Raw genomic sequence first — 20,478 nt, 5'->3', positions numbered from 1 at the left:
ATTTTAATTTAAAGGTGCATAAACTTCTAAATTTATATTCAGAAAACTGAGCTGCTCCAGGAAAAACCCAACCTTTAATGCTAGACTGACAAAACTCACCTATAATCACTTCATCATTCAAGATAAAAGTTTTTATGTTTTCAGTAAATAGTACTGTTTTCATTTGTGGTATATGGAGCTTTTAATTGGTACATTAACTTTAGACTTCACTTGTTTAAGAATCTTTATGTTGCTAAAGGTATATAGCTAAATCTGACCAATATATTTATTCAATCAGACCTATTTTAGTAATCAATAAAAAGTACATGGTTGTTAAAAAAATTTCATTCCATATGTTACTTCAATACATTGTAGTGAGTTAAAATCTCAGACAATATTTTAAAAAATAAATCACCATAAACATTTTATATGTGCTGACTCCATTCCCTGAAAATAAAAGTGTTATAAAAGCCACACATCCTTTCCAATTCCCTTTAAAATCAAGAATTATGGAATAACATAGATAGTTTTACTCTATAGAGTTCAATCCAGCATCAGCCTCATATAATTCTTTGACAAATTCCTGGTTGTGACAAATGTGGTCTTGTAAAGATGCCACAAAGCTCAAGCTAAGGACGATGCTTCTCTTCCCCAGGTGGGGAGAAATCTATAACACAGCAAGGACCAATTAAATAATCCCCTATGTTTTAAAAAATGTGATGAAAATGGTATTTTCATATCATTATTCAACATTAACTGGTCTCTAAAATAAATAATTATATCACTCATACTGAGATAAAGTTTAAAAAAGAAGGAAATTTAAAAGCTGAGTTTGAACAAAGCCTTTTATTATTGGCATTCATCACCCCCCAACCCCGTTCATATGCTTAGAACAATTTAATAAGTAAAATATACTGACTTTTTTCCCTATTTCAAACTCATCTCATATTTGAAATCCTCAATCATTCTTGTTCACCAAGGAGATTTGAGTATTTGATCTTCCCCCAGCTTCGGGAACCACTTCTACGTACATTAGAAAGTAAAGGAAAACATATATATCTAGAGCTAAAATGAGAAGAGAGGACCCTCCTGAGCTAATACAATTTACTTTAAAAACTGATTTAGGTATCTAATCACTTAAGCTACTAGAGACTGTGGTCTTATCAAATATTTACACACATTATACAGTTAGCAGGTGAAAGTAATTTTGTCTTTCTACATTCTGGAAACACTTTCAACCTATAATCTGTTAAGTTTTGAAAATAATTGAGTCATTTGGTTTACTTTCCTGCCTCTGTGTGAGGATCTGAAACCATGGTTTCCAGATACAGAACATGGTTACAGATACAGATACATGGTTTACCATACAAACTACTCCTTGACCTATGACTTGCCCTGTAGGCAATAGCAGGTCTGTTTGTATTACATTCAACATTGACAAGAAATAATTCTCTGATGAAGTATTTTGTTCAACATAGTTAAGTGCTCCTCCAACAGTATAAAATCCTATTCTCCAGGACAGATCTGTTGAAGAAGCATGATCAGTACTGCTTAAGAATCTGAAAAATCTCTGCTAGCCAGAAAGGCCAGTGTTATGAGATGACCACTGTGACAGATGAAAAACTAATCAATAATTAAGGTTTATCAGAATAACAATTTAGACTAATATTATCCCTTTTATTTATGTTTTAACATGAGGGAGGGTAGAAGGAAAAGAAGAAGGAAGAAAGCATTTAAGTATGTAAGGAAGTATTTTTCAGTACTTGAGTTAAAATAAACTCCAATAACAAAGAAAAATCAGTGTTTTATAATACTTGATATAAACAGTTTTACCTTCTGTTAAAATGATATTTTAAAAATGGCACCAAAAGCATGGTCCACAGAAGAAAAATCTGATAAATTGATGTCATCAAATTTTCTGTGTTTCAGATGAATGGATAAAGAAGATGTGGTATATATATATACAATGGAATATTACTTAGCCATAAAAAAGAATAAAATAGTGTCATTTGCAGCAATATGGAAGGACCTAGATATTATCATACTAAGTGAAGTCAGACAGAGAAAGACAAATATATGATACCACTTGTATGGGGAATCTATAAAACAATACAAATGAACTCATTTACAAAACAGAAACAGACTTATAGACATAGAAAACAAACTTATGGTTACCAAAGGGGAAAGGGAGGGGGGAGGGAAAAATCTGGAATTTGGGATAAACAGATACACGCTACTTTATATAAAATAGATAACCAACAAGGACCTACAGGGTACTGTATTCAATATTTTGTAATAACCTATAATGGAAAAGAAACTGAAAGAGAATACATACAAATATATATGTATAACTGAAACACCTTGCTGTACACCTGAAACATTGTAAATCAAGTATACGTCAATAAAGGAATAAAAATTAAAAAAAATTTTGTGTTTCAAAATACATCAATAAGAAAACAAAAAGATAAGCAACAGACTGGGAGAAAATATTTTACAAACACATCTCTGATAAGGATTTGTATACAAAATATACAACAAATTCTTACAACTCAATAATAGGAAGACAGACAGCCCGTAAAAAATAGGTATTTCACCAGAGAAGATATATGAATAGCTAATAAGCACACAAAATAAGCTCAACATCATTAGTCACTAGGAAAATATAAATTAAAACCACAAGACAGCATTTCACATCTGCTAGAATAACGATAATAAGAGGTAAGACAACCTCAATGTCCATCAACTTGGTGAATGGACAGATAAAATGAGGTATAGACGTACAATGGAATACTATTTGCAAGAAAAAGGAACAAACTTCTGATACACCTTAAGTGAATCATCCAGTTCTTGAAGTTATTTGGATATTTTTAATCAACACTAAAAATAGGTATTTCTTCAAAGATCTAGTGATGTCACCTAGGACTGCTATTTCTAAACCAAAGACAAAGGAAAACCCTTTTAGAAAGACAAGAGCTTAAATATATACTTTATATGTATTTTAAGTTGAGATATAATTTATATACATAGTGTACATAAATCTTAAGTATTTAGCTCAATAAATTTTTATCTATGTATACACCCATGCAACCACCATTCAGATCAAGATATAGAAGGCTCCCTTAATTGATATTCCCACCAAAGGTAACCACTACTTTAGTTCTTCACCACAGAAGTGCCATACTTTTGTCTGTTTTTCTGAACTTTATATAAATACACATACTTCATATAGTATGCACTCTCCATGATGTTGTCTATAGCAGTAGTACGTTCTTTTTCATTGTTGTACACAATTCATCGAGACTGTTGATGGACATGTGGATTAATTTCAGCTTTTGGGTATTATAACTAAAACTGATATGAACATTCTTATATTTGTCTTTTGGTGAATATAAGGACTTATTTATTTATTTATTTATTTTGCAGTATGCGGGCCTCTCACTGTTGTGGCCTCTCCCGTTGCGGAGCACAGGCTCTGGACGTGCAGGCTCAGCGGCCATGGCTCACGGGCCCAGCCGCTTCGCGACATGTGGGATCTTCCCGGACCAGGGCGCGAACTCGCATCCCCTGCATTGGCAGGCGGACTCTCAACCACTGCGCCACCAGGGAAGCCAAGGACTTATTTTTGATGGCTAGTCTATGCAGGAGTGGAATCGCTAGGTTTTAGGTAACATGCACATATAGCTTTATACACCTTTAACAGATCTTGCCAAGCAGCTTTACAAAGTGGCAATGCCAATTTATTAATATACCCCCATCAGCAATGTATGACAATTCCAATTGCATCACATCCTCACGAACACTTGGCATTGCCATTCCTTTTAATTTTTTTAGGTATGGGTATAATGGTATTTCATTGTCAAGAACTGTGAAGGATCTGATATTTTATCCTACTTGTATGCTAACAAGTCTGGATGCTTGAGGAAGAAGACATGAGACATCTCGGTCATAGATGAAAGACAGTTTATTACTCAGAGGGGTAACAGTAGCCAGGGTATCAACATTGTGTCAGTTATGAGCCCCAATTCCCACAGGGTAATACAAAGCGGGCTCAGTGAAACTTGCACGTGCAGATGGTTGTATTGCAAGACAGACCCTCTGTGCCTATAGACTAGTTTGCATTTTCTAGGATTTTATATAAATGTAATCATATAGTATGTACTTTTAAAAAATCTGGCTTCTTTCACTCAGCATTAACTATTTTGAGATTCATACGTGTTGTTGCAGTATCAGTTCATTCTTTTTATTGCTGGGTAGTATTCACTGTAAAGATATGCTTAATTTGTTTATCCATTCACCTGTTGATGGGCATTTGGGATACTGACAATTTGTGGCCATTACAAATAAAGCTGCTATGATTTGTGTAAATCTGGGTAAGAACATATGCTTTCATTTCTCTTGTATAAATCTTATTGATTTTTGACCTCACATGTCTCTTACATATATTATAATCACATGTAGCTATATAATATATATTACATATATAATATGAATATTATATGTATAATATATATTTTTTAAAGAATCATAATATTAATGTTTTACTAAGAAGAGAGGGGAAAGTGGCTTTTCCTTTTGTGTTTGAATTTGAATTTTTATTTTATATATATTACGTAATATATATGAATCTTTAATTTCTAGAATATGTCAGCAGGAACCACTGGGCAAGGAGATTATAGCTCATTTTTTGTTTTGTTTTCTTCTTTATATCTCTCTGTATTAAAAAATCTAATAAGTGTTATTTTTTAATTTAAGGTAAAAAAGAAGAAGATCTTTCAAGCCACTCTCTCAACTCTATTGATATAACCTGGCAATTCAATTCACTATAATTTTGCACAATACCAGAAGCTTTTAACTACTTTCTCTAACTCCAGGCTTTTGCCCTTCAGTCTATCTTATAAGGGATGGATACGTACAGTCATTCTTTTGAACTGCAAACGTGATAATATGGCTCCTGTTTAAACTCACTATCAACAAAGTAAACCCAACATAACATCGGAGTGCATAAGGTCCTTGGCATCCCTTTCAACATCATTTTCTACCATTCCTTCCATATACCCCAGGTCCTAGTCATGCAGAAATACCAATTATATGCCAAGTTCTTTAACTTCTTGGTGCCTCCTTCCTCTTTCTTCTCTTAGTCCTTCTAGTGAATTCTTATTTGTCCTTCTCTGTGATGTTTTCTGTTCTTCTCTACCCTACTCTCCCCTTTGCACTTAGATGCTTCCTTCTCTGTGTTCCTATGGTACTTTATAAATTACTGTATTATAGCATTTATCACACTGTAGCCGAGTAGGTTACCAAAACAACAACAATGGATGTCAATTAGAATTCCCTCCTGTAATTCTCCAGAAAAATCTTAATATTTGCTTCAGTCACTGTTCCAATGGATACGCAAAAAGTTACTGAAGTACAACTGTAGCCACAAGTACGCTGACGACTACAAACAGTAAAGTTGCTAAATGGCAGTTTGCAAAAAATATACCATGAGAGGTAGTTAAGAAGTCTGAAAAATTCACAGATTGAATGATAATTCCCTAAAAGTTGACCACAATTTAAAAGATTTTATTAAGTAACTAGAATAACAGCGCTTACAAGATAAAATTCTAAATAGACAAACATCTTACAATCCATATAATGGAAGAATGTACTCTTCACCTGATAAAATACTGCTTGCTTTTTAAAGTTTTTTAAAAAACATATTTCAAATTATATTTTAATCCAGTGATTAAAATACCTGGTATAGAAACCTGGGTTCTATACAGTCAATTTCTTCAATATCTATTAGTTAGAGAAATGTCTGATAACTTATTGATGCGTCTGACAGCTGCCTTATGCCAATTTCTGGAAAGCAACAGTGTTAGAAACCTTTGGAGACAGTGAGGGATGAATCATACCTGTCTAATTAGTCCTGTACAACTTTTTGTAAAACCTAAAGTTAGTTTTTGCATAGGGTAAAATAATGAATCTTTACAGACACTTATGCTCAAGAAGGGAAAAGTATTTTATAATCTCTTCGGTGAACTAAAAAGAGAACAAAAGAAGCTTATACCTCTGTTTCCTACTAAGTGCTCAGTGTTCTTCTCAAATAACAGAGCCAGAATTCTCTTAGAAATCACTGCAGCTTAGTTAAGAAGTAAATTGGGATGTACCATTAAGGTTGGTAGCTATATTTTCCATATTTATGTAAGCAAGGATTTAAATGCTTCTCTTTTGGATAGACTGAATTTACCTAGCAATTTCTCATAAGTTATAGCATTCTAGGATTCTAAAAATGATATCATGGTTGGGGATCATCATATTTAAAAGAACCCAGGAGAGAAAATTTTCTGTCATTATATAAAAGTGAATAATCTTGAAAAATTAATATTAAAATCTTCTGCAGTTACTGATCTTCCAGATGAGCCATGCTACTCGTAATCACATCTGATGACAGATGCTGATGGTCTCCAGAGGACGGAACAAAGAGTAATGGTTTAGAAAAGGTACAGAAGGGAGATGGGAAAGGCAAGAAGCATCACACCATCATCTGCGTAACATAAATAATTACATCTGGAAAGAGCTCTTGACTACAATAAGTATTTTATTATCTTGTGTCAGTGAGATAAACCCATCCTGACACTCATCAGGCAAGTAAGAAAGACAAACATAACTTTGACTTTGTAGCATGGACGGAGTCCAGATGATGATGCATTTTGAAAATGTCAGAATGCCCAACTATTCTGCACAAGTCCTGGTCTGAATTATTAAATAGCAACTTAGCTGTATTAAAAATATCTCTTGATGTAGTTCTGAACAGCTGCTAAAGAATAATGGCTCCATATTCCAGCCACTTATTATCTGTATCATCCCCTTATGAGTGAGACTGCTAGTGGTGTTTGAGTTATTCTTTAGCAATGTTAAGTACCTGATGATTCTATTATGGTAAGATAGCCGGTGTATTGTGAAAATACTGAGCTCTTTGAATGGGGAAGTTGAATTCTTGCCTGCCTGTCACTCTCTCAAACTATAGGTGATGTTTCTGGTAATATAAATTCTACTGAAATATACTTCAATTTAATAATGTTTTTTATTTTTTATTTTGGCTGCACAGCGCACCTTGTGCAATCTTAATTCCCTGACCAGGGGTCGAACCCAGGCCCTTGGCAGTAAAAGCTCAGAATCCTAACCACTGGCCCGCCAGGGAATTCCCAAATAATGTTTTTTAAAACTAAATTTTTTTTTTTTTTTTTTTTTTTTTTTTCGGTATGCGGGCCTCTCACTGCTGTGGCCTCTCCCGTTGTGGAGCACAGGCTCCGGACGCGCAGGCTCAGCGGCCACGGCTCACGGGCCCAGCCGCTCCGCGGCATGTGGGATCTTCCCGGACCGGGGCACGAACCTGTGTCCCCTGCATCGGCAGGCGGACTCTCAACCACTGCGCCACCAGGGAAGCCCAAAACTAAAATTTTAAAATCTAAAATCTCAAATTGAAATCCTTTGAAAGACTTCTGATGTGAGAAAAGACTTTTAACAGTTTGACAATATACTTTATAGGTTCTCTTTTTGATTTTATGTGTTTTTATTTTATATTTATATTTTGGTTTTCTTTTAAGGTTTTTTTTGATGTGCACCTTTTGTTTTTTTTTTTTTTTTAAGTCTTTATTGAATTTGTTACAACATTGCTTCTGTTCTATGTTTTGGTTTTTTGGCTGGAGGCATGTGGGATCTTAGCTCCCTGAGCAGGGATCAAACCTGCAGCCCCTGCTTTGGTAGGCGAAGTCTTAACAACTGGACTGCAAGGGAAGTCCCTATTTTATATTTATATTTTGGAAGCAGAACTAAACAATCACTTAAGGAACACGAACCTTCCCCCAGGTTCAAAAAGATATACACATGTATATTACCCAAACATAAAAGCTTAGTTGAAGAAGATGTATGGAAAATTTAAATACTGTGAGAGAAGAATTTATCTTCATTTCAATATATATGCCAGTAAAATGGTGATTTAAAAAAAATAAAACTTACCTGCTACTGAATTTGGCCGTGGCATAAGATAAAGAGGAATAGACTGTACTGACTGTGATAAAACTGTTTCCAAATTCCTCTCTGGGATCTTATTCAGACTATAGGTGGAAGCCGTCATGTTTTCATCTACTCGATATAAACAGGAATCCATGCTGGATTTTTGAGACTGCCAAGGCTTTAGGTTTCCTCCAGATCCTAATTCTTTACTGCTTTCCCCAACGTATTTTGTGCGTTCCATGTTTTCAGAATAGCTTGTCAAGGTAGCTGAAGAAAAGAGTAAAGTGAATTAAAAAAGAAAACCAAACCTAGAGGTTAATCTGTTTACTACTCTCCAAATACAAGACTAGATAATGACAATATCAGAAACATTATTTTTAAAAAGTTACTGATGATTTCATCTCCATCATGAAGTTTAAACAATTGAAACCAAAATATAACTCTCTCACACAGGTTCTCTCTCAAAGATTTACTTTTAACAACTCTATTTGAATGAATTAAACAAATTCATATATCAGTGCTAAAGTGTCTACAAATAGGGCCTATCAATAATAAAAACTGTAGAATTTCATCAAAAGGGATTTTACATACTTTTCATGGATTGCTGGAGAGCCCTAGAGGTGTCAAAAAGATCTTTATACTCTTTTTATTCTATATTTTTCCTTCCTGCCCCTTTGTATGAAACAAAGAATTAGAAAATATAGAAACATTCTCTAAGTAGACGCTAATATAGGAGAAAGAATGTGTCTAAATAAGGAAACACTACAAGGCCTCTGTTTTTAATTAAAAATTCATTTCATATATTTATCTTTCAGTCATAAATAGCCCAACGGATCCTAACCTTTTTGCCACCAAACACAATGTTACACCTTCCCCAATGAGATTTTATGGATTCTGTAGCATACTGTATAATTTCTAAATATGTTCAGTGATAATATGTAGGTGTAAATTTATATTATGTGTGTATGTGTCTGCGTGCGTTCTTTTTAAACAGATGCACGCTTCTTTTCCTAATTTCTGGAAATTGCCTTATTACTTTAAAATATATTTAAACATTTTTCTTTCTGTAAAATTTGACTGAAGTATAATTTCGTTTGGTGTAAAGATGTGGTGATTCAGCTGGCTTTTAATTCTTAGCTAGAAGCTTGGAGTTCACACAGCTGCTAGGGTCAGTATAATGAAAGCTGGAGAATGTAAAACTTCTGTTTCCCAGAGGACTTGTCTACATGTCAAGTGTCTGTTAGTTAACCCTTTGCCTTTCATGTTTTTTTTTTGGTGGTGTGTCCCAGCAGTTTTTATCCTTAGGTCCCAAATCAGAGCTGGCTGAGATTCACTTGTATCTGTGTGGTCTTACCCCAGTATATATTCCAGAAATATACCCCTTTTCTCCAGATAAACCCTGAGCACATTCACTAGGCTCCAAACACTGGAACACGACACCTTTAAAGGTCTGAGAAGGTAGTAATGGGTTTCACTATTTTCAATATTTCAAATAATTTGTAAGTAATAATATGTTTTCAAATAATTTATAAGTAATAATATGGTGACTAGTTACCTAAAACATCAAGCTTCTATAAACCTAGCTGCAATTATATCAAGGGTGATAACATTAGTTATCTCATGTTGAACAGAAATTTTGGCAGATATATGTATATATACATATCATACATATATATATATATATCATATGTATATATACATTTGATAAATTAAAAATGAGATAGAAACTACTGGATAATGAATAGAGTGATGCTGAAAATTTTTTCAAAAATACGGGGTCTATCAATAAAAATTATGAAAGTCTCATTGGTGGTGAAAAGATTTGAGAAACTCTGAATTAATTCATGGTACAAAGACAGAATTATTCAGTGGCCTATGGACCCTATTTTATCATTTAAATGATAATGTTTATAATAAGGAAGGGCTTCTATGGTCATGGTATTTAAAAGTAAAGACAAGGAAGACATCCAGCTTCCCAGTGTGAGAAGAGCAGTGACGTCATTTTGCACTACAATTGTACTATCTGCATGAACCAAACCTGTTATTACATAGTTCACTTGTTTTTCAAACCCAAAGTATCCCTTGCTCTTTTTCACTAGAGAGAAATGTATCTAGTCCCTGGCACACAGTATATGATCAACAAATATTTGTTGAGAGGATGAATAAATTAGTTTTTATTGGATGCTCAATGGTCTAGAACCACTGGGGCACAGAAAGAGTGAAAACAGACAACTCACATAAAATACCAGAAGTAAAATCCTCTGGTTAACCATTCCCATTTAGGAATTTTGTAAATTTTTGCTTCATTGATGCTTTTCACAGAATATGGTGACTTTTAGTTTATTTCATTCACTTATCTAGCCAGTAAAATTTTATTGAGCAACTAGTCTGTGTCAGACTACAGTGGTGAACAAGATAGGTCCTAAATCCTTAATCCCAGAAAAAGGACAATCCTGTGGCAAAAGAGGCCACACACAGAAAAAATGAAGAATCACAAAATGAAATGCTATTTTTAATAACAACATGCTAATGTCTGCATATTAGTCAATTTTATGGATGCTCCTATTTTACTCAATCATTCCTCTATAGTGAGAACTTATCATATAACTTAAAGTCACCAATGTGAATGAAGCACCAGAGAATGCAATGATATTCTGATTCATGTGGCTACTAAAAGTTTCAAAAGTCTAAAGCCCAAGCAGTCTATATGTCAGATATTGGCCTACATAAATTAAGCACCCCTATGTGCAAAGTTTCTATGAGTGGAGTTGAAGAGGAAGACATGGCCTCTCATTGAAATATATACATATTTGTTTTCCACTAGACCTATTCTATCTCCATTTTAATTCTATAGACCTAGTCACTCCCAGGTGAAACAAAGAATAGTGGGAAATGTTGAATTGTAAGTAACTAAAGAGATTTTTCTGAGAATTTCTCCATTTTCCTTCCTTGATATAGAAAAATAAATTGCTACCTCAGAATAAAGAACTGCTTACATGGCATTTCTGTTTATATTGCCATATAGGCCAGGAAGATAGTGTGAGGAAGTAGGAATTACAGGCTTATAAACAGGCTCACTGTGAGTAAAATTAGCTCCATATATTTAAAAGTTTTATTGAGGTACAATCTACATACCATAAAATGCACCCATTGTAAGTGTACACGGGTACAAGCACATTTGCTTGTCATCTATAATAATTAAAAACTGATGGTAGGGACTTCCCTGGTGTCACTGTCATTAAGATTCCACGCTCCCAATGTAGGGGGCCTGGGTTTGATCCCTGATCCAGGAACTAGATCCCACAGGCATGTTGCAACTAAGGAGCCCGCCTGCCACAACTAAGGAACCCACGTGCTGCAACTAAGGAGCACTCGAGCCACAATTAAGAAGCCCGTGAGCCACAACTAAGGAGCCTGCCTGCTGCAACCAAGACCTGACACAACCAAATAAACAAATAAATATTTAAAAAACTGATAGTAATAATTTTTATCTTGATTCACTACTTTGCTTTTGTTGATAAAGACTAAATTTTTAATGCTGGATAATAGTTTTAGGTCAGCTGTTCTAAGAGAAAATTATTTTAGAACTATGCACTGTTTTGTAATAATTAGGACCATGGGTTTTGAAGTTATACAGACCTGAACTTGAATCTTAGCTTTGCCTCTTAAAATCTATGTGATCTGGGACCAATTATTTTTGAATCTCAGTTTTCTAAGTCTAAGAAAGACTGCTATACTATTATGTAAGACAGAGTTAATTTACAGCTAGACTGGGCCAGCCCTACACTTATCTCTGGGGATGCCTGGAACTCTGGTACTGACTCTTAGCCAAGATAAGGTCAACTGGGATAACCAATGATTTATAATTTGCTGTTTAAAGTTTGAAACTCCCCTGGTAGCAACCAGGTCTAGTTGTTTATTGACAGCTTACACCCGGACTACTTGGACAGCCTGGCTTAGCTATGTTACCAGAGGGGCATAAAAATCTTCACTGTAAACTTCTGGGGAGCTCTTCTGAAACCAAGATTCCTTATACAAATCTCAGTGATTTATACTGTGGGGACAGGCACATCCTATTTGATTAAGAAAGAACCTGGATATATATGGAATCTAAAAAACCAAAAAATGGTTCTGAAGAACCTAGGGGCAGTACAGGAATAAAGACGCAGATGTAGAGAATGGACTTAAGGACACGGGGAGGGGGAAGGTAAGCTGGGACGAAGAGAGAGAGTGGCATGGACACATATACACTACCAAATGTAAAACAGATAGCTAGAGGGAAGCAGCCGCATAGCACAGGGAGATCAGCTCAGTGCTTTGTGTCCACCTAGAGTGGTGGGATGTGGGGGTGGGAGGGAGACGCAAGAGGAGGAGATATGGGGATATATGTATAGGTATAGCTGACTCACTTTGTTATACAGCAGCAACTAACAACAATGTAAAGCAATTATACTCCAACAAAGATGTTAAAGAGAAAAAAAGAACCTGGAGAGCTGCACTTGGGAATGGATCCTCGGTGCTCACCGGCATTCTCTTTCGCATGCTGTACTGTATCTTTACTAAAAGGTTTTCATAAGCATTTTTCTGTGAAGTCTTATGTACCCTTTCAATTATCTGATCCTGTGAAACCTTTACAACTATTTTCTTATAAGATGATTGTAAGGATTAAGTAATGGTACCCGCCTCATACTTTGTATTCAATCAATGGTTGTTACTACTATTATTGTTATATTAGTTAGGTCAATTATGCAAGAGAAATGCTCTGTTTGGTCTCCTTGATCAATTTAATAGGCAGTATCTAGACTTCTTTAACATATATGCCATGCCATATAAATGTAACGCTACAGCTACCAAAAATTTATTAGTGCTAAGTAAGTAGAAGGTGGGAAGGATGACAGAGTCACTAGCACAATAACTGGAGAAACTTAGCAGTGAAGATACAATTGCACATTTCTGAAAACAGATTGGAGAAAATATAAAAAAAAAAAAACTCAAATTATCTAATGTTCAAGTTTATGACTCACGGAGGTGATTTTTTAAACGTGAAAATTTGGATCAAAAAAAGAACATACAACATCCTACTGGAATATATGTTACTAAAGGAACAAAGGTCTTTCATTAGAAGTTTCTGATTTTGCTTTTTAGTTACTAATGTGAAATATTAGGAAAACATAATCACTGAACAATGAGCAAAGCTGTAGATGTTTCATCTTCCTAGGTGTTAAGTGATATAAGGCTAAAGGATATAAGACCAAATTTGGCAATAAATCAAAACCTAAAGAAAAAAATCCTGAGATTTGATTAAAAGAGGGAATTCAAGAATTATACCTTTCTGGGACTTCCCCGGAGGCACAGTGGTTAAGAATCTGCCTGCCAATGCAGGGGACACAGGTTTGATCCCTGGTCCGGGAAGAAACCACACGCCGCGGAGCAACTAAGCCCGTGCACCACAACTACTGAGCCTGTGCTCTAGAGCCCACGAGCCACAACTACTGAAGCCCACGCGCCTAGAGCCCGTTCTCCGCAACAAGAGAAGCCACAGCAGTATGAAGCCCACAAACTGCACTTAAGAGTAGCCCCCGCTCACCGCAACTAGAGAAAGCCCGCATGCAGCAACGAAGACCCAGTGTAGCCAAAAATAAAAAATAAACAAATAAATTAAAAAAAAAAGAAATTTAAAAATAATTATACCCTTCTGGAAGGAACTGTGATCTCCAGATAAACAAAAGGCAAGAAACATGCCTAAATGGATCCATGCTTAAATTCATTTTGCTATGTAACACCACACCAAAACAGCCCATTATTAAAACTTAACATGAAAAAGGAACAGGATATAAAAATGATGTATATCTCACAGAGTTTATGATTATCAAGATTTTTGCTTGAAGCTATATAGGAGCTTATATAGGAGCTGATAGGAGATTATATGTAGTTGGTGGTATCTAACTAGGCACATATATAAGACCATTATACCATTAAAGTTACACCAATAAAATAAAAGAGTAACAAATATGAAATTACATTGTAAGTACCTGACAATCATGTCAGTGATATTTTACCACACATTTAAGAAAGGTTGTGAGTTTGAGGAAAGGGAAGCTATGATTGGAACAGAGAATGCTTTCTGTGGTAGAAATTAAATTACATCTGGGGTGAATCTAGACCACATAAAATCTAAGAAGTTACAGTTATTTACAACCTTTTAGAATCTGAGAGAGGAACTTTTTACATTAACAATACTTAAAAATTCAGGAACTCTGCATTTCTAGTATTCTGATTCTTATAACTAGAATTCTACATATTTTGGCATGCTATAAAAGTGATACAGCAGGCATCACTAAAATTCTGATTGCTATAATTACAAAAGGTAATCATAAGGAATTCACACTGAACTGACTGATATATAAAGAAATCAAAAATAGATAATTTAAGTTAATACATTTAATAACTTTTGTGCTTGTCGCTGACAGGGCAAGATTTAAATATGGAACACTAATAAACAACAGACCATCTTGGAAGTTTTTGTTTGAAATAATATAACCAATATTTAATTTGGAAAAGCAGATGTTTCTATAATCAGCGGGGAAAATACTTGAAACATATTTAACAGTTAAGGTATGCTAGCCTTGAGACTTCCAAGGTAATAACAATATCTTTGACTATTATTACTTACGCTATATACAATTTTCTTCCAAATCAGACTGCAGTGAAAAAAACTAAAGGGAAACAAGTCATTTCTCAAGATAAGCTGCTCACATATAATTTGATAACTACTCTATAGTCTTATGTAATTTTAGGAACAGACATTATTCTCTTTCTTCTCTCATTATTTTGCAAGTAAATCTGTTTAAAGAATGGAAGTTCATTGTTCTTCAAATTAGCTCTCTTATCCACAAAGGCACTTATATTTACAAGGAACACAATTTTGGAAATTTATCAGAAAAAAAAAAGGAGGAACACTGTCCTCTGTAAGTCAAAGCAGGATCTCATTTTTAATTTTCAGAACATTATGAACATTTATTCTGAACACTCACTGACATGTTAAGCTTCCACTCTGAAAGGTAACTACTTGTAAACGGATTTTATCCAATCTGTCAGCACCATGCCTTCTGCTTGGATGAATGTATTTCTAAAGCTATTTTTTTATGTATGGCAGAATAGATGATATGCAGTTACAGACACTCTAATAAGATCGACAGAAGAACCCAGGAAGACGTTTGGCTGGGATTATAAAAGTCACTGGGCCAAAATGAATCATAAAGAGAATTTAAGAGAATAAGATTAGTCGATGGAGAATTCTAATCTCTATTATTTATTAAAAATTTAATAAAGTTCCATCTTGTACCCAATGGTCACTCTAAACACTCTAAACACCTGTCAAAAAAGTAAAGTGCCAGGTCAGTCCTTTATCCTCTATCCTTCCACACTTAAGCTTTCTTTCCTTTGAGCACCTACTATGCTACCATATGTCAGTCACTGGACTAGGTGCTACAGATACAGATGAGTAAGACACAATTTTGGCTAACAAGAAACAGTCTAATGGTGAAAAGCAGGCTCCAAAAGTAATTATAATACCATGTGTTAAATGTAATGATACAGATATGCACAGGTATTACTGGGAACACGGAATAATAATATGTATTGGATAGGAGGTGGAGTGGAGAAGTGAAGAGAGGTGGTGGTAGTAGTGGTGACAGAATACTCAAGGTGAATCTTAAAAAATATGTAGGAGTTAGTCAAATTTAAGAGGGAGAGAGGAGATTACAAGGCAGAATGATCAATATGAGCAAAAGCATAGAGATGAAAAAATGAATGTGTCAGGTAACAACAAAATCTAAAGTTGCCAGGATAACATATACAAGGCCGAAAGTAGTGGGCTTGAAGGCTGGAGAAACTGGCTGCGGTCAGATCAGGAGAGCCTGGCCTTTATCTGCTAGGTAAATGGGAGCCAAAGGAGTGATCTGATCAGATTTGATTTTCAGGTAGTTCACTTCATCTTATAGATAACAGAATCAAAATAGTAATTGTTTTTCAGTTAATTCACTTTGGTGGCTGTGTGAAAAACAGACTTAGGACAAGGCAAAAAACGCAGAGAGAACAGTTAGATTTGTATTAATCTAGGTCTAAGATAATGTGGACTATCAAGGCAATGCTAGGAAAGATGAAAAAACAATACAGGGATGAGAAATACAGGGGGAAGGAAGGTGGGAAGGACTCTCCTCTTGGCTTTCTAGCTTGGGCTCCTGGGTAGGTAGTGATGTCATTATAAGAGAATATTTTGGACAAGTTTTTGCAAATAAATTTGAAAGAAAAACCATTACTAAGGAAAACAGATACAGGAAGAAAAAGAAAAATTTTTAAGTCCTATAGTATTAAATACACTGAAATAGTAGTTTAAAAAATCAACATAAAGAAAATAACAGGTCCGAAATGTTTTAATGGCAGGTCCTACTAAATAGTCAAGAAACAGGTAATTCCAATTTTCTATAAACTATTTCAGAGGTTAGGAAAAGAGGTCAATTTTCATCATATTTTACCTACCTATGTATTTTATTTAGTTAAAATATTTAGCTATTTAATAATATCTTCATAATGACTTCTCATATAAAGTAATCACAAATTAGAAATTATTATGTTACATACTGAGGGTATATAAAATTATTAGACATGAATCCTGCCTTTTAGGAGCTTTGTAATAAGTTTTAAAATCAGGAAATGTGAGTCCTCCAACTTTGTTCTCCTTTTTCAAAACTGTTTTGATTATTTGGGGTCCTTTGATATTTCACATGAATTTTAGAATGGGTGTTTCTATTTCTGCAAAGAACATTGTTGGGATTATGATAGGGATGTCAATGATTCTGCAGATTGCTCTGAGAAATATTATCATTTTAACAATACCAGTCTTCCAATCCATGAACACAGGATACATTTCCAATTATTTAAGTCTTTAAAATTTTCTTTAGCAATGTTTTGTAGTGTTTAGTGTACATGCCTTTTGCCTCCTTGGTTAAATTTATTCCTAAGTATTTTATTCTTTTTGATGCTACTGTAATGGAATTGCTTTCTTAATTTTATTTTTTTTGTATCCATTGTTAGGGTATAGAAATGCAACTGGTTTTTGTATGTTGATTTTGTATCCTGTAACTTTGCTATAAAAATATTCTTTTTATCAACTCATTATTTATTTAAATTCACATGCTGATGTATATTCATTTAAGTACTAGAGATATGCTTAGTTGACACGGCATTAAAATATCTGCAATAACATCTAAACAAATAAATATTTTGATTTGATAACCTTTAGAAGGAAGCCAAATGAGGAAAAAATATTTCATTGTCTTTATTCCTTTATCGTTTCCATTTTCCTAGCCTCTTCAGCTTCTGTCATTTGTTGACCAGCCTCTCCTCACCCCTTCCTTGAAACTTTTATCTTCCTTGGCACTGGTAACATTATACTGCCCCAATTTTTCTCCTATCTGTCTGACTACCCTTTTTCTGTATCTACTGGCTCATTCTCACACCTCTCACCCCCTGCTCAATTTGAACGTGCCCTAAGATTCTGCGCTCAGTCTTCTTTTCTTCTCTTTGCATTTCTTTGTCTTCAGATTCTTCTTTTCCCAAAACTTTGCTCATTTCCACGTGACTGACTCCCCTTAACAAGTATACAACAGGCAATAATACGAAGAACTGAGAACCACCAAGAAACTACTAGTTCAGTGAGGAATAAACTTTTTCTGAACCACTTCTGTTGGTAGACAGATGATGCATGTGAATTTACAAGAAGTAGAAAGAACTTTTCCTATTCATCTTTTCTTTTATCAGATAATATCTTTAAAGGACTAGTTAAGCAGGGAGGGATACCTCTCATTTTGTTTACCATTTATGTTTCTCTCCTGTATCATTAAAAGGAAAAGGACACATTTTACATATACATCTCAGTAACTCAAAAGCAGAATTTTTGAAAACCTTGAGCTTGTGTAATTATTTTAAAAAGAAAAAAAGACACAAAATGATTTCTTTTTTAATGATTAATATAAAAACCAACTTACCAATGATACCGCTATCTCTGCTTTCAAGGGTGGAGGTTGGACTAGTGACAGCCCCATAGCTGCCATCCTTGGCAGTTGCATTTGTACTGACTTGCGGGAGAGTGGAGCAGGGGCTACTGGCTGGTGGAGAGGCAGTGCTGCTAGTCAAGGTGGAACAGGGACTTATCCTCTGGGTGATTGCTGAGGTCTGAAAAATTGAAATGAAAAATGAGATAAACTGATCAGCTGTTAAAGTAAAATATATCTTATGGTACAACACATGCTTTGATAAGAAAAAGAAAAAAATCCACGTGCACAACTTTTACATCTATTAGGTTCTGTTTGTTTTTGCCTTCCAGGATAAAGCATTCTGTGTTCTATAACTAAGGTGAAACTTGATAAATCTAACATGAGCAGAGACTGGCCTGTTTTTCTGCCTAGGAAACTCACAGTGACAAGTAGTCTTTATCACTGCTATGAACTAATAGAGGAATTTATTAATCACAAAAGTTTCTTGTTATTTTCAATTGAAATTTTTCTGAAGGCTTGGAACTTTTTCTTGCTAATAATTTTCTTTGGATAGAAAAAAAATATCTCCGCAGCCAAGGAGAAATAAAAATAAAGTTTTTAATGCAAATAAATGGGGTTTTTTTTGATACATAGGTGGCTGCTCAGAGACAATAAATGAATGCAGGGAAAATGCCTTATCTAAAAGTTTGTCAAATAAAATAGATCAAACAATATTAATTTAATACAAAATGAAATAATTTCTCTGTAGAAACTGATTACAGACTGAGACCACTGAGTGATTCTTACACCTAAAGTTACCTCCTTTTCACATTTTTGATGGGAAGTAATGAATAATCACTAAAAAGACTGATGGTAATATATCCTGGTTTACCTAATTTAATGACAATTCGTTTTTCTTTAGTTCTTTCTACCCAAATAAATTAATGAAATAATGAATGAAAGTCTATGTTTTTTCAAACACTCAAGAAATGTTATCCTACCCCGATACCAAAACCAGACAAAGATGTCACAAAGAAAGAAAACTACAGGCCAATATCACTGATGAACATAGATGCAAAAACCCCGTCAGTCAACACCAGATCCTCATGGTGTGAAACACAGCTGGGATGCAATGTGAAGACAGGCTTTAAAGGCTGAACGGGACCCCCAAATATCACCTGGTAAAGCAGCAACAAACTCAAAGGCCTGTGAGGGAGAGTAACTAAGAGAACTGTGGAAGCAGGCAGGGTATGGGACAGCAGGTGTGAGATGGCTTGTACAGGAATCAAGTACAACAGACACGCAAAGTGGGCTTCCCTGGTGGTGCAGTGGTTAAGAATCCGCCTGCCAATGCAGGGGACACGGGTTCGAGCCCTGGTCCAGGAAGATCCCACATGCCGCAGAGCAACTAAGCCCATGCGCCACAAGTACTGAGCCTGCACTCTAGACCCCGCGAGCCACAACTACTGAGCCCATGTGCCACAACTACTGAAGCCCGAACACCTAGAGCCTGTGCTCCGCAACAAGAGAAGCCACCGCAATGAGAAGCCTGTGCACCGCAACAAAGAATAGCCCACACTCACCACAACCAGAGAAGAGCCCGTGTGCAGCAATGAAGACCCAACACAGCCAAAACTAAAAAATAAATAAATTTAAAAATAATAATAAAGTGAATGTTGGAAAAAAAAACATGCAAAGTGACTTTGCTTTTTATAACTTCGTGGGGAACTTCTGGTTAAGCATGGCAGATTGAACCCATGCATTTATCTCTGCTTCCTTCTCCAATCCTAGTAAAATGACAATAAAAGAATTCTTTTTTAAGTGTGAATCTATAAGGACAAAGAGGAAAAAGAGGACGACAGCAGACAAAAGATATCAACAAGGCTTTGGAAAATGGAAGTGATAGCTAACTATATAATATAGAGAAAGCTCAAATGAAGCAAAGCTGAAAACTAAGCATGAAGAGAAGGAAGTCATCAAGAAGCAAACCAATTTGTACACCAGAACCATAGAAAAGCTCTGAATTTGCAGGAACCAGAAAACTCAAGTGGCTGGGGCAAGGGATGGGGCTGAAAACAAGAAGATTAAAAGCAGTGAAGAGGCCCAGTCTCAAGTACGCAAGTGACTACATCTCTCTATTTTGGTAGAAGACTGGAAGTTTTGCCACTAGTTTAACAGAACTAAAAAGGCTCTCTCAAATGCAAATCAAAACTACAATGAGGTTATCACCTCACACCAGTCAGAATGGCCATCATCAAAAAATCTACAAACAATAAATGCTGGAGAGGGTGTGGAGACAAGGGAACCCCCTTGCACTGTTGGTGGGAATGTAAATTGATAACAGCCGCTATGGAGAGCAGTATGAAGGTTCCTTATAAAACTAAAAATAGGGCTTCCCTGGTGGCGCAGTGGTTGAGGGCCCGCCTGCCGGTGCGGGGGACACGGGTTCGTGCCCCGGTCCGGG

At 35.3% G+C, this 20,478-nt stretch overlaps 1 protein-coding gene across 8 annotated transcripts in view; it reads right to left on the bottom strand.

Annotated features, from left to right (window-relative positions):
- Positions 1-20,478, bottom strand: part of TANC2 (tetratricopeptide repeat, ankyrin repeat and coiled-coil containing 2) — a 374,683-nt gene that overhangs the window by 127,649 nt on the left and 226,556 nt on the right. For all 8 annotated transcript variants that reach the window (XM_024130199.3, XM_028499426.2, XM_024130198.3 and 5 more), the window contains 2 exons: positions 18,027-18,213; positions 7,981-8,244 (listed from right to left, as the gene is read on the bottom strand). In XM_024130199.3, the coding sequence (XP_023985967.1) occupies positions 7,981-8,244; positions 18,027-18,213 (451 nt within the window). The remainder of the gene's footprint in view (positions 1-7,980; positions 8,245-18,026; positions 18,214-20,478) is intronic.

The sequence above is a fragment of the Physeter macrocephalus genome, chromosome 14 (genome assembly GCF_002837175.3).
Source record: "Physeter macrocephalus isolate SW-GA chromosome 14, ASM283717v5, whole genome shotgun sequence".
NCBI lineage: Eukaryota > Metazoa > Chordata > Mammalia > Artiodactyla > Physeteridae > Physeter > Physeter macrocephalus.
This window is presented reverse-complemented; position numbering and strand designations above follow the sequence as displayed.